The sequence below is a fragment of the Acomys russatus genome, chromosome 1 (assembly GCF_903995435.1).
Source record: "Acomys russatus chromosome 1, mAcoRus1.1, whole genome shotgun sequence".
Lineage (NCBI taxonomy): Eukaryota > Metazoa > Chordata > Mammalia > Rodentia > Muridae > Acomys > Acomys russatus.
In genome coordinates, this window is record NC_067137.1 from 86,845,165 (window position 1) to 86,858,985 (window position 13,821).

General features: G+C 44.5%; 1 protein-coding gene across 2 annotated transcripts in view; it reads left to right on the forward strand.

Annotated features, from left to right (window-relative positions):
* Fntb (farnesyltransferase, CAAX box, beta) overlaps nt 1–13,821 on the forward strand; it is a 75,595-nt gene that overhangs the window by 43,072 nt on the left and 18,702 nt on the right. For both annotated transcript variants that reach the window (XM_051147875.1, XM_051147883.1), the window contains exon 7: nt 5,119–5,205. In XM_051147875.1, the coding sequence (XP_051003832.1) occupies nt 5,119–5,205 (87 nt within the window). The remainder of the gene's footprint in view (nt 1–5,118; nt 5,206–13,821) is intronic.

Sequence of the window (13,821 nt, forward strand, 5' to 3'; positions counted from 1 at the left end):
AAGCAAAAAAGAAACTAAATGAGACTAGACATAAGCCAACAAAGCATGGCAAAGTCTCCATGGTGTTTTGTTAAAATGTTCATTTTACATATTGTTCTCTAATTTTCCAAAATAGAGTCTTTTTCTGGGTTCATATTTATATGCTAGTCAAATTCAGGGGAACTTCTCCAGCCAATTCGATGTGATTGCTTAATCCCCCCCTACTGTGGTCCTGGGACTGATCTGCCATTGAGTTCCTGGTTGTCATTTGTACAGTGGATGAAAGATTTGAATGACAAGGCAAAGCTGTAGCTTTCCTCCAGTTTTCTTGTCTTACCTGCCTTCTAGAACAGGGAGTCCACAGTTTTTCACTCTGCATTTCTTTGCTCTCCTTTGCCTAGAAGCACCAGTCAATGCTCAGGAGAGGAAATGGGAAACCGGCATAGTTGGTTACCCAGAGATGGCCTCTTGATCTCTGGGGCCTAGAACAACTCCTGGTAGTTCCTGAGAATGCCTTATTCAGGTATTGATGGCTTCTGGGTACCTCAGGAACCTCCATGAACAGCTAAGGAAGAAGCCGGAATCCCAGACTCCTACTCAGGAGCCTGAGCAGAATTGTGAATTAAAGGCTAGCCTGGCAAAGTTGAGACCCTGTCTCAAAATAAAAATAAAAAAATGGACATGCAGCTCTGATTTACAGCAGTTACCTAATACATATGAGACAGAGTTCAATTCCTAGTACTGGAAAAATGACCATATGGATAAAGGGAGTCTTACTCATTCATTTTTTAAAAAAGATTAATAAATTAATTAAGTATATAGTATACTGCCTGCATGTAGGCCTGCACACCAGAAGAGGGCACCAAATCTCATTATAGATGGTTGTGAGCCACCATGTGGTTGCTGGGAATTGAACTCAGGACCTTTGGGAGAACAGCCAGTGCTCTTAACCTCTAAGCCATCTCTCTAGCCGTATTTATTCATTTTTATTTATTCATTATTCATTCATGAATTAGCTATGAAATTTGTAGTATTCTCTGGAGACAGAGGAGAGGCAGCAGCTGACTGAGCAGCGTAGGAGGCCTGGGGCAACAGTGGGAAGAGGGAGCCAGCCAGAGGGCTGCCTGGGGACAGGGTGAGGAGGCCCTGAACTCTCATTACAGAGGCTGGCAAATACATTCTTACGGGTTTTAAGTAGGCAATGATATGATCTGATTTGTTCTCTGCTAGTTCTCTGGTTGCAGCGAATGAATTATAGTGTTTTAGTAAATGTCCTCTGGTTTCTGGGCTGGAAGGAGAGAGACAATCAGGCTGATCCCGGCGGATGATAATGTCGTGGGTTCGGATGACGGTGGAGAAAGGCAGACAAACTTGAGAGCTGTGATGCCGGATTCGGAGAGACAGGGAGAAACTGCGTGGAACATCGTACCTTGCTCCCTCCCCATCTCTGTGCATGGTCTACGACTAGTGGTTTTGGTATTTGTTGTATGATTTTTCTTGGGAGTCCGTTTCTGTTCATCTCCAAAGAGATCAAAGAAAATGCCATCCAGGCCCTGCTTGTCGAGCCATTGAGTTGACTGTGGTTGCTCATAGGATCGTGGGTGCCTTGGGCAGCTGAACCACCAAAAGCCTCACGTGATGGTTTATGAAAAGGCATGGATCACAAACAGTGCATCACTAGAGTTCCATCCGCAGTCACGGTTACATGCGTTGGTGGAGGTCAGGAAGGAGTGGCTGGAGTCTCAGGTGAAGGCCTCATGATCCTTCTCCACCCTTCTCCAACAAGGAAACATTAACAGGCCCAATCTTCTGAGTGTCACGTGGGTGATCACAGGTGCTTTAATGTCTAGATGACAACAGTCATGTCATGCTTAGGAGGACAGAATTCCACAATACTCCACCCCTTCTTCTGGTCTTTTCTTTTTTCTTTTTTAGTTGTCCTGGACTCTCTTTGTAGTCCAGGCTGGCCTCGAACTCACAGTGATCCGCCTGCCTCTGCCTCCCGAGTGCTGGGATTAAAGCGTGCGCCACCACTGGTGGTTTTTGCATTCTTATATTCTCTTCTACAGTGCTCCCTGAACCTTGGAATTATACAGATGTATGATTATTCGCTGAGCACTGGGTCCCTGTGTCTCAATAGTATAGGACACAGTAAGACACTTTCAGCAATTTGACCAATTCTGAGTCTCTTTATAACTGCTGTCCACTATAAAAAGTTTTTTTTTTTTTTTCCCACTTAGGTTCCAACAGTATCAGTAACCTATGGATGTAAAGACAAATGTTTAGAAGATAAATTGGTAGACAAATCACGACTGTTTATCAAAATACTAGCAGCAGCCTTCCTGCTTACACAGGTTTTTTTGTCTTGGTTTACAATACCAAATATTGTTTCCCCCATTAAGAAAGTAGTTGGTTGTACCCAAAACAGTTGTACTGTTGTTTCACCAGCAGACACATTCTGCCTGTAATGGTGATGGCATTAACACACAGAGTGCACAGCCAAGCAGGGCTGTTGGTGACAGTTTTCTTCCAGCGCCAGCATAGTGTCTTGTGGTACCACAAAAAAAAAAAAAAAAGAAAAAATCCAACCAGTGAGAAGTGAGCTTTTAGCTCAGTCCCAGCTTAATTCCTCCATATTCTGCAACCAGAACATGTGGTATTTTCAGCAGTAGGATCTTACCATTTAGTTACATACCATTAGTATGTGGCTAATAATAGTGTAGCCTGTACAGTGGGACTTTAGGTGTCTCCCTTGGCAATGACGTGTAGGGATATACCCCCACACCCAGAATACAGCCAAACTCTTTAACTTGTGTTTTTCCATTCGAGATGCATTTCCAAATCTGTAGGGAACCTAGAGCTTAGCACTGTATCATGTGCATAAGGAATCTATTTCACAAACTGGGGGCAGGATCTCCAAATGCCCACCACTGGCTACTCTAAGCAAGTAAGAATAGGTTTTAGGATTTAGTGGCTAGAGAATATTTTTTTAAATTGTTAGTGAGGTTCAAAGGATCCCATTACTTTGTTTGTTTGTTTGTTTGTTTGTGACTGGGTCTCTCTATGTACTCCTGGGTGCCCTGGAACTCACTCTATAGACCAGGCTGGCCTGGAACTCAGAGACCTGCCAGCCTCTGCCTCCCGAGGGCTGGGACTAAAGGCGTGCGCCACCACACCCGGCCTGTTTCATGTCTTACATCACTATCAAGGGAACTCATACCTGCCGTTCCAGCATGGAGACACGCTCATCCGGTCCACATGGGGAAAGATGGCCGCATTGGAACTGCCCTTATGGATGCTCTGCCCTCAGACCAGCTCATCCCCAGTTGCTAGCCTATTTTCCCTTTCAGAGGCATATAACTGCACTCCCCCAATTCATATTTGGTTCTGTTTATCCCCTGGTCAGCCACCAGTTGTTGTGTGCCTCTTCCTGGGAGGCCTAGTTCTATTCACCCTTAGTAGACAGGGCAAGAACAGACCAAAGAAACAGTTTAGTCATGATAGCTGCATCACTGGAATCCTCACCTCGGTCTTGTGCAGTTGGGGGAGGATTACATGTGGCTAGTGGGGAGGCTGGTTTCTGAAAGGGAAGGCCTGGAGTCTCCAATTAAGGATCCGATACCCCTCCCCACCCTCCTCCTACACAGGAATATTAATAGACACTATCTTGTGCGGATCTCAGTCAAGTGATTACTCTGACTCTCAAGATGTAGTAGCCATGTCACGCTCAGAGGACAGAATTCCACAACAGCCTCCCCTGTCAGTTCGCCTACTGATGAGAGGCAGACTATATTGCAAGTCCTCTCCCAGCCTCATTAGGATTCAAGAGCCCCTGAAAACACTGCTGAGCCTTTGTGAGAGGCTAAAGGCCTGGAGGAAATTAGATCATACTTTCAAAGTTAGCATATGGTAAATAATTTGGCGCCTGAAAGCTTGAGTCTTGCCTACTTTAGATGCCTGCTGACCAAACTCAGCCCCTGCTGTGCCTTTGGCCAGTGGGAGCCTGGCTGGTCACAGTGCTGGTAGGATAAGTGTGCCCTTGGATTTTGCAGAGATTCCTGTGGAATGCCTCAATAAGTCTGCCTTCATGTTGAATCTATACAAGAAATAAAATGGAAGCTGAGCTATCTTTACCTTCCCTTTCTTGTTCCCTCTGTGCTCTCAGAGGACAGATATGTGAGAGGAAGTAAAATAAATAGTTGTCTTTCAACGCTGGGTATTTTAGTCTTTTCCAGACAGGGTTTCTCTGTGTAGCCTTGGCTGTCTTGGACTCACTTTGTAGACCAGGCTGGCCTGGAACTCACAGCCATCTGCCTGCCTCTGCCTTCCCAGTGCTGGGATTACAGGCGTGTGCCACCACACCTGGCCTTCCATGCTGGGTATTTAAAAAGACAGTCCCTGGATGTGTTCCGTGACAAATGGGGAAGATGAAAAAGTGTCCTGAGAAGAATTATGGCTAGAAGACTAGACTGACGAGATTATCTCAAGTCAAATGGATGTATTTTATTTTTTTGCTCATTTTCAGATAGGAGCTGGAAATATAGCTTAGTGGGAGAGTGTGTGCATGATAGGTGTGAAGTCCTGCCCAAAAGACATGTTTCTACTTGTTTTTTAAATTAAAACAGTGTCTCATGTGTCCCAAGCTGTCTTCAAACTTGCTGTGTAGCTGAGGATGACTTTGAACTTGTGGTCCTCCTGCTTCTGCCTCTTGAGTGCTGAGACTATGGCATGCACTACCATGCCCAATTTTGGGGTCCTAGAGATCAGACCTGGGGTTTGTGCATACTTGGCCAGCCACATCTTAAGCTCCGTTCCTACTTTGTCACTGGAAGGTCTATTTCTGTTTGTTTGATGAAGTGCTTTTTTCTCTAGAGGCATAAGGATATGTCTGTCCTTGTCTCATTTGTGTGGCCCAATAGAGTTTGGTGGCCTGCTGTGCAGTGTGTCTGTCAGAGGAAATAGAGAGCTAACCTTTTACACACATCCCTAATCCAGAAGAACAGCTGTGTGCCAAGAGCGAGCAGGGATGTGACTGCAGCTTACCAGGCAAAGGGAACAGTCTACCCTAGCAGTTTACTGAGCCTTGTTCTGGCTTTTCCTTGGAGCCTAACGTGTTTCCCTCTGTTTCTGTCTTTCCAGAAGCGCGTACTGTGCTGCCTCAGTAGCCTCTCTCACCAATATCGTCACTCCAGACCTCTTTGAAGGCACTGCCGAATGGATAGCAAGGTGGGAGAATTCACATGGTCCCCAGTCCTTAGAGGGCAAGTGGTCATGAAACAGAAAAGTCTGAAAGGGAATATAAATTTTTTTTTTTTCTTTTTTGAGACAGGGTTTCTCTGTGTAGCCCTGGCTGTCCTGGACTCACTTTGTAAACCAGGCTGGCCTCAAACTCACAGAGCTCCGCCTGCTTCTGCCTCTCGAGTGCTGGGATTACAGGTGTGTACCACCACACCCATCAGGAAATACAAAATTATAAGATATAAGATGTCTTAGGGGTTATATATTATGCCCTTTGTAAATACTTGAGATCATTTTCAGACTTACATTAATGCTGTATTATAGTTTATATTGGCACAGGCCAAAACCTTTGGTGGGTGACATTGGTGGGAGTCTAAATTGACTGAAGCAGTTTGGAAATATCTCAAAACACCCTTGCTTATAGAACTTCACTTCTATAGAAACTCTCACCCACATACAAAAAAGAGACAAAGACTCATTTATAAGAGCAAAAAGCCAGGAACAGGACTGGGTGTGGTGGCCCATGGTGGGCGCACTGTAATCACGTCATTCAGGAGGCTGATGTAGGAACTCATTGTCATCTTTAGCCCCATCTTGAGTTTCAGTCTAGCTACAAGAAACCCTCTTAATAAAAAACAAAAAGGTATTATGTGTATATATATGTGTGTGTGTGTGTTTATATAAAATATAAAAACAAATAGTATATATGTACTTACATATATAAATAATATATATAATATATACTATACACATGTGTATATACTATACACGCCCACTATTTACCATGCTGTATACAGTATACTATATACTGTATATATTACATAGCACATAATTTACATATAATATAGCATAATATATATTACACATGTATATATAGTACATACTGTTTGTATACACACAGTATAGTATATATGCTACATATTGTATATACATTATAGTATGCATAATATGTGTGTGTGTGTGTGTGTGTGTGTGTATCCCTCTCCCTTCTGCTTCAGATCTCGACAAGTTGCTCTCAGCTTACTTCACAACAGGAATCTAGAAGCTTCCTTCCAGAATGAAATTAATTTTATTTTTCTGCATATGTACATATATATGTATATATACTATTTGTTATTTTTATTAAAAATGTGCTTATCACCATGTAAATGTGATGTGACAGCAGATGATAGACTATGGTCATATTTTTGGTATTACTTTCATTTTCTGGAGTTAATGCATGTACCATGAATCTATCAGGAATTCTCCAAATTCTCTACCAGCACTACAAAGCCATTCTTCATATAGCCAAACGTCTCAAATAATCTTTTCTTTTGTCATGTATTTGTGCACATGCGTGCGTGTTTGCTTGTGAGTGTGTTAGTATGCCTGTGTGAGTGTGTGTATGTGTGCGTGCGTGTTCTGGGTCGTTCTCCCCTGAAGCCCTTGCCTCCTGCTTCAGATCTAGACAGATTGCTCTCAGCTTGCTGCACAGCAGGCATCTAGAAGCTTCCTTCCAGCATGAAATTCACTCCATTTTCCTGCTTGGCTGGAGCCCTGTCTTTTTTTCATTATCATACATTTTAATAAAGCACAGTACTCTAAATGTTCTCAGAAAAGGCCATGTAGGAAACACAGTTTTAAGATCCTACATACATCTGTATTTGCAAGCCTGCTTGGTGGTCTGCTGGGTGGAGATGAGTAGGTTGGCAATGGTATAGACTGTATTTGTCTGAATTTTGTAAGCATTGCTCCATTGTCTTATGACTTTCCATGTCATCGTCAATGAATCTGATTTTTCACAGTAACTAACAGACATTGAGGACGCAGTAGGATGATGGTGGCGGTTTGGGGACTGTAACTAGGCGTTCTCTGGATTTGATTCATTTTAGTCCTGTTTCTCAGTTGAGATGTCCCATCTTTTTATTCCTTCCCAGTGTGCTTTTCTTCATTTCCTGTGGCAAATAGACAATTGTATCTGCTTTAGAACCCTTGGAGGAACCAGGTGCAGTAGCATTTGCCAGTTCCTACTGCTCAGGAGGGTGAGACAAAGATCCACTGAGTGCAGGAATTCAAGACCAACCAGTCTGGGGAACATAGTGAGACCCTGTCTCAGTAGGGTGGTGTGTGTAAGTGTGCGAATGTGTGTGTGAGTGTGTGTGTGTGTGCACATGCGTGCATGTGAGTATGTGCGCGCGCGCGTGTGTGTGTGTGTGTGTGTGTGTGTGTGTGTGGTGGCTCAATTAAGAACACTGCCTGTTTTTCTAGGAGACCAGCACCCCATGGTGGCTCACAGCTGTCTGTAACTTGATTTCCAGGGGATCCAATACTCTACAATGTTCTCCGCGGGCACGAGGTATACATATGGCGCACAGGCTTATATGTAGGCAAAACACCACACACATAAAATAAAATAATAATCAACTTTAAAAGCCCATGTCTAGGTCTTTTCAGCATGTGAGTGTCTTGCAAATTGACATGTCTCGTTGTCCTGCGTGTCCATGTGCTGAAGTTTTGGACTGTGTCCTGGGCGTGGTGGCTGGCCTGTTGCAGAGAACGGATTCTGGTAGATTGCTTCGAAGGATGTCTTTGTTTGTAGCAGACAAGCTACTTAGTCAGATTCATGCTGTACACTTCAAACAGTGCTGCGCCCTGCAGTGGGTGGTGGCTCAGATCTCAGATCGGTTTTGATTCCAAGGCGCCCAGTTTGCCCAGCATATGTGCTTTCAAGGTAGAAACTTGAGCTGAATTTGGGTTTTTCCATCTCTGACTCTCTTAGCTTGTCCTCACTTTCTAGTAGCCTGTTTCTTCGTGCTAAAGATGGTGGCCTTCTATTACAGTTTTTAGCTGCCCTGCCCTAAGACCCAGGCTACCACTGCCACCATTTGGGTACTATGGCCATCCCTTGGGCAAACCAAAAGAAAAAAAAAATAGGGTGTTATAGTGGGGACCATTTCTCTGCAGTTGTTGGCTTCAAGGTCTAACTCTGCACTGAGCTCCCGGTGCCTTTCCTTGGTCAGCTGGGCCCCGAGATGTTTTCTATCATGTAGGAGTGTGCAGCGCAGCCTGCAGGACTCACTAGCACGATTCTCACTGAACATGCGGGTCTCACTCACTAGCTTTGTGCCTTGGACATCTTGTTCCATTTCTGTGTCGTGTCAACTGATGGGATGTTGAATTGTCTACAAATCTGGAACATACAGGACCCAAATGAGTGTGCGTGTGATGGTGACATAGTTCCTGCCACCATGGCCGGACCACCAAGAAGCCCAGTCCCATGGGAAGTTTTGCTTGGATTTTCTCTTTCTCCTTCATCCCCACCCCACACGCCTGGCTTGAGACCTTGAGAATCTTTGTTGGTGCTGATTGGAAACTTCATAATGGTGGATCTTGGTGTTGCTTATTCTCACTGTGTGCTAGGCACCCAGTAGGACTCTCATTCGGAAGCACACACGTTTCGGGAGTAGGAAATTGCAATGCAGTATTTCTTTGGCGACTTCTCCTTCTTTATTTTTATTTTTGAGAAGAGGTCTCACTGTGAACCCGAGGCTGCCAGTTTCCCGGGTGCTAGGGTTATAGGCATGTGCCGACGTACTCAGCTTGCTCAATTTACAGCAGTATTAACCTCATTCTAAAAGGCTTTTTATCAATTTGTTCTTAGACAATTTTATACATATAGTGCATTGTCAGTACTGCCACCCCACCCTCTTATCTCCCGCCTGTTCCTCACCCTCTTTCCAGGTCCCTTTCCCACATTCGTGTCTTTTTGTTTTGTTTTGTGACTCAGTGAGTTTACCTAGGGTTGTCTGTGTCACCATGGCTTTGGAGATATCAGTGGAGCTTCGGTTTCTCAATGGGACACAACTCAAGACAGTGGCTGCCTCTCTCCCAGAATTCATCAGTAGCCAGTAGTTCAGTTGGGCGGGGTAGGCCCCGGTGAGCCCCTCCCCTATCATGATTCACCATTGACAGGCCCAGTCTTGTGCAGGTCCATAGCAGGCAATCACGGGTGCTGTGAGACCATGACTGCAATGGCTGTGTTCCGCCTAACACAGCATTTCACAGCCCTATGTTCTTTCCAATCCCCCTCAGGTGGTCTCAGTGCTGTAGAGGTGGGTGGCAGCAATGTCTGTCAAAGGATGCATGCTGTTGGCAGCCGTTTAGGACCTCTTAACCCCGATCACCCAGCTTTTAGGATTTTGCTATTGCTAGCCTGTGTTCATGTCTTCTGCTTTCTTTATCCTGGCCATTTATTCCATTTAAACGCTTTTCTGTCTATTGGGCTCTAGTATTAAGTCTATTATGTTGTCATGGTGTGTATGTGCATGTGGGTGTGGTGACGACAGGGTCTCATACAGTCCAAGCCAGCCATGAACTTGCTATATAGTTGAGGCTGGCTGTGAACTCTCATCTTCTTCAACCTATAGGTGTTAGGATTACATGTGCCACCATGGTCATTTCCAAAGAGTTTTATTAACTGAAAAAAAAAAGAAAAAAAAAAAAAAAAAAGCAAGGTTCAGAAGAGGGTGTATCATGGGCTCCTGATTGTATAAAAACCAACGGAAAGTGGAGGACATGTCTGTAGTATATGGTGTGGTGTGTGTGTGTGTGTGTGTGTGTGTGTGTAGTGTGTGTGTGTGTAGTGTGTGTGTGTGTGTGTAGTGTGTGTGTGTGTGTGTGTGTGTAGTGTGTGTGTGTGTGTAGTGTGTGTGTGTGTGTAGTGTGTGTGTAGTGTGTGTGTGTAGTGTGTGTGTGTGTGTGTGTGTGTGTGTGTGTGTGTAGTGTGTGTGTGTGTAGCATGTGTAATGTGTATAAAAGAGACACAGAGTCAGACTAACACAGAAACTGATGGTAATAGGGCCTAGGGGTCTAGGATGGGCAGGAAGCTGCTTTGCGGTTTTAATTCTTTGTTTAAACTTTTTGAATATTACCTTTTCAGTTAAAACAAAGATTAGTTTAGTAAAATAAAGAATTGATCTTCCTTGCAAACTCTTCACTCACCAGACTTTCCGAACATGAGTGCTTTCTCTAGTTCAAGTGGCCAAATGCACTGGAATTGTAAAGCGAGGCTCGTGCCTGGGTGGTGATGGAGGATGAGGGACAGAGCGGAGCTGTCTGTTCAGAGCGTGTAGCTGGCTTTGGGCTCTGCGCACTGCCTTTCCTGAGCCTGCACGATCTCAGAAGAACGCCTGTGGTCCCCAGACACCAGGGCTCTGTGCAGAGGAGTTTAGAGGTCCTGTCAGCTCCTGGACGAAGGCCTGTTCACCCATGCTGTTCTACCGCAGCAGAGAAGAAGTGTGACTTTAGGGAGTACAGTGTGATAGTGTCACTTAAAGATAATTTAAACTGGGTGTGGTGGCACACACCTGTAATCCCAGCACATGGGAGGCAGAGGCAGGTGGATCGCTGTGAGTTCGAGGCCAGCCTGGTCTGCAGAGTGAGTCCAGGACAGCCAAGGCTACACAGAGAAACCTGTCTCAAAAAACAACAAAAATATATACAGTAACATAACACATGATTATTATATGTCTATATTATGTTTACATATACATTATGTATATTTAAAATTTAGGGTTAGGGACAAGGTTTTGTGGTAGAGTACTAGCCTTGCATGAGTGAGGTCCTGAATTCAATCCCTAGCGCACACTCAGGTGTGCACACTTGCACACACACAGACCTTAAAATTATTATATAGATAAAACATGTTTGTTTTAAGTAGGTGAAGAAGACAATCTAAATTACTTGTAATATACCACCATGATGTAACCAGTTGTCCTAGTTTCATTTTCTATTGTTGTGAAAAACGTCCTTATAGAACTCAGTTGTGTGTGTGGCGCGGGTGTGGAGCTTTGTTTTAGCTCAGAAGTCTAGGTTACGTCACAGAACAGAAGTAGAGGGAACAGAAACCTGCTAGCCAAGAGCAGAGAGAACTGAATGCACATGTGCTCACTAGTGCTCAGCCCGCGTGCTCACTCCTACACACTTCATCACCGAAACCCAGGATGTGGCGCTGCTGGCAGTGGGCGAGTCTTCCCACATCATTTCATACAACCAAGACAGTCTCCCGCAGACGTGCCCAAAGGCCAGCCTTGTCTACACAATCCTCCATTGAGACTGTCTTCCCAGTGATTCTAGATGGTGTCAAGTTGACAATTAAAGTTAACTGTCATACATTTTTGTTGTTGTTGCTGCTTTTGTTTCTTGAAACAGAGCCTCACTATGTAGCCCCGGCTGACCTGGAACTCACAAAGATCCATCTGCCTTTGCTTCCCAAGTGTTAGGACTAATACCTCATGCACCCAGCCTCAAACTGATCTTTCTTTCTTTCTTTCTTTCTTTCTTTCTTTCTTTCTTATGTATATTTTTTCAGAGTTCTGAAAATTCAATCATTCAGTACATTGTTATTCTAGCATTTCATGAAACATTTTCATAACTCTGTAGCACTACTTAAATGACAGGGTAATAGGCTGTTGTAAGATGCACCATACTTTATGTAGCAGCCTCTCCTCCCCCCACTTCTGAACTTCAAAGTTGGTCTGACATTCTGCTCTTAAAGTAGGAATGTAGCAAACATTCTTACAGTGTGCTCCTGGACACACTATCACTTCTTTTGTAAGTCAGTTCCTAGAAATGGCCCTGTGCTGCTGACTGTGGACTGTGCATGGGCTGGGGAGACAGCAGTAGATACAGCACTTGCTGTGCTGCTGACTGTGGACTGTGCATGGGCTGGGGAGACAGCAGTAGATACAGCGCTTGCTGTGCAAGCAGGAGGACCACAGTTCAGACCTCAGAACCATGTAGACACTGGGCCGTCATGGCATCTACCTGGCATCCCAGTACTTGGGTGACAAAAACAGGACATTCTCTGGGCAAGCCTGCTAGTCAGACTAGCCAGAATCGGCGAGCTCTGGGTTCAATAAGAAACTACTTCTGAGCCGGGCGTGGTGGCGCATGCCTTTAATCCCAGCACTCGGGAGGCAGAGGCAGGCGAATCGTTGTGAGTTCGAGGCCAACCTGGTCTACAAAGTGAGTCCAGGATGGCCAAGGCTACACAGAGAAACCCTGTCTCGAAAAACCAAAAAAAAAAAAAAAAAAAAAAAAGAAAAGAAACTACCTCTGATTGGGCGTTGTGGTGTACACTTTTAATCTCAGCACTCGGAAGACAGAGGCAGGTGAATCTCTGTGAGTTTAAGGCTAGCCTGGTCTAAAGAGTGAGTTCTAGAACAGCCAGGGCTACACATAAAAATTCTGACTTGAAAGAAAAAAAGAAAGGAAGGAAAGAAAAAAACAAAGAAACAAAGAAAAGAAGGAAAGAATTTCAATAAATAGTCTCACTATGTATTTTTTGTTTTTGTTTTTCAAGACAGGGTTTCTCTGTGTAACAGCTCTGTAGACCAGGCTAGCCTCGAACTCACTGAACTCCACCTGTCTCTGCCTCCCTAGTGCTGGGATTAAAGGCATGCGGCACCACAGCCTGGCTTCAGTTTATAGCTCTTGATTGCCTGGAATTTTCTCTGTAAACCAGGTTGGCCTCCAATCAAGATAGTTGTCTGACTCTGCTTCCTAGGTGCTGGGACTAAAGGCATGTGCTACTGCACTCACCTCAGATATTTTCAATATGGAGCAAATTCTAACATTAAAAAAAAATAAAGGTTATTTTTGAGCAGTTACAAGCTGGGCACAGTCTTATATTTAGGGGTTTTATTGTTGGTGTTTGTTTGTTTGAGACAGGATCTCACTCTGTAGCCTAGGCAATCCTCCTGCCTCAACCTTCCAAGTCCTGAAATTATAGAGATGAGCCACCATACCCAGCTAGTTCCAGTTAGGGAAGCTAAGATGGAGGATCACATGAGCCCATCTGGGCAACACGGTAAAACATAGCTCAAAAATGGATTTTTGAGTATGTGTGTAGGAGTGTGTGTGTGTGTGTGTGTTCATTATAGAATTTTTGAGCCAGGCAGTCTGGTAGTGTGGGCCTGTATTCCAGCTACTTCAGAGGCTAAAACAGGAGGATCCCAAATTCAAGTCCTGCCTGGGCTGCAGAGTGAGTGCAAGGCCAGCCTGGGCAACTTAGGGAGACCTACTCTAAAAAGCAAAAGGTGGGCCCAGTGGCAGAGTGCCTGCCTAGCATGTGCAGAGACCTGGGTTTGAGCTCCAGAGGTAGAGTTAAAAAAGGAAAGTAGATAAAAATAAAAAGGTATTCACTAGTAGACCTTGTACTCAGAGATAATCAGAACCAGTGTTTTGTTGTTTTAAGTTTTAACTGGATGATTCTGCTATGTATGGAACTCTGCAACCTTCCCCCAATGGAAAGTAACCAGTGCTACCACCTTTATTTTATTTTATTTTGGTTTTTTGAGAAAGGGTTTCTCTGTGTAGCCTTGGCTGTCCTAGACTCGCTTTGTAGACCAGGCCTCGAACTCACAGAGATCCCCTGCCTCTGCCTCCCGAGTGCTGGGATTAAAGGCGTGCGCCACCACACCCGGCATCACATTTCTTGTATAAGTGGGCAGTTTCTAAATTTCCAAGGCTTCTAGTTCTGTTTTCTAGGAAAAGGACTCTTCAAACATTAACACATCAAGGGCTGGGGAGATAGTTCAGCCCATAAAGGGTGTACAGTACAAG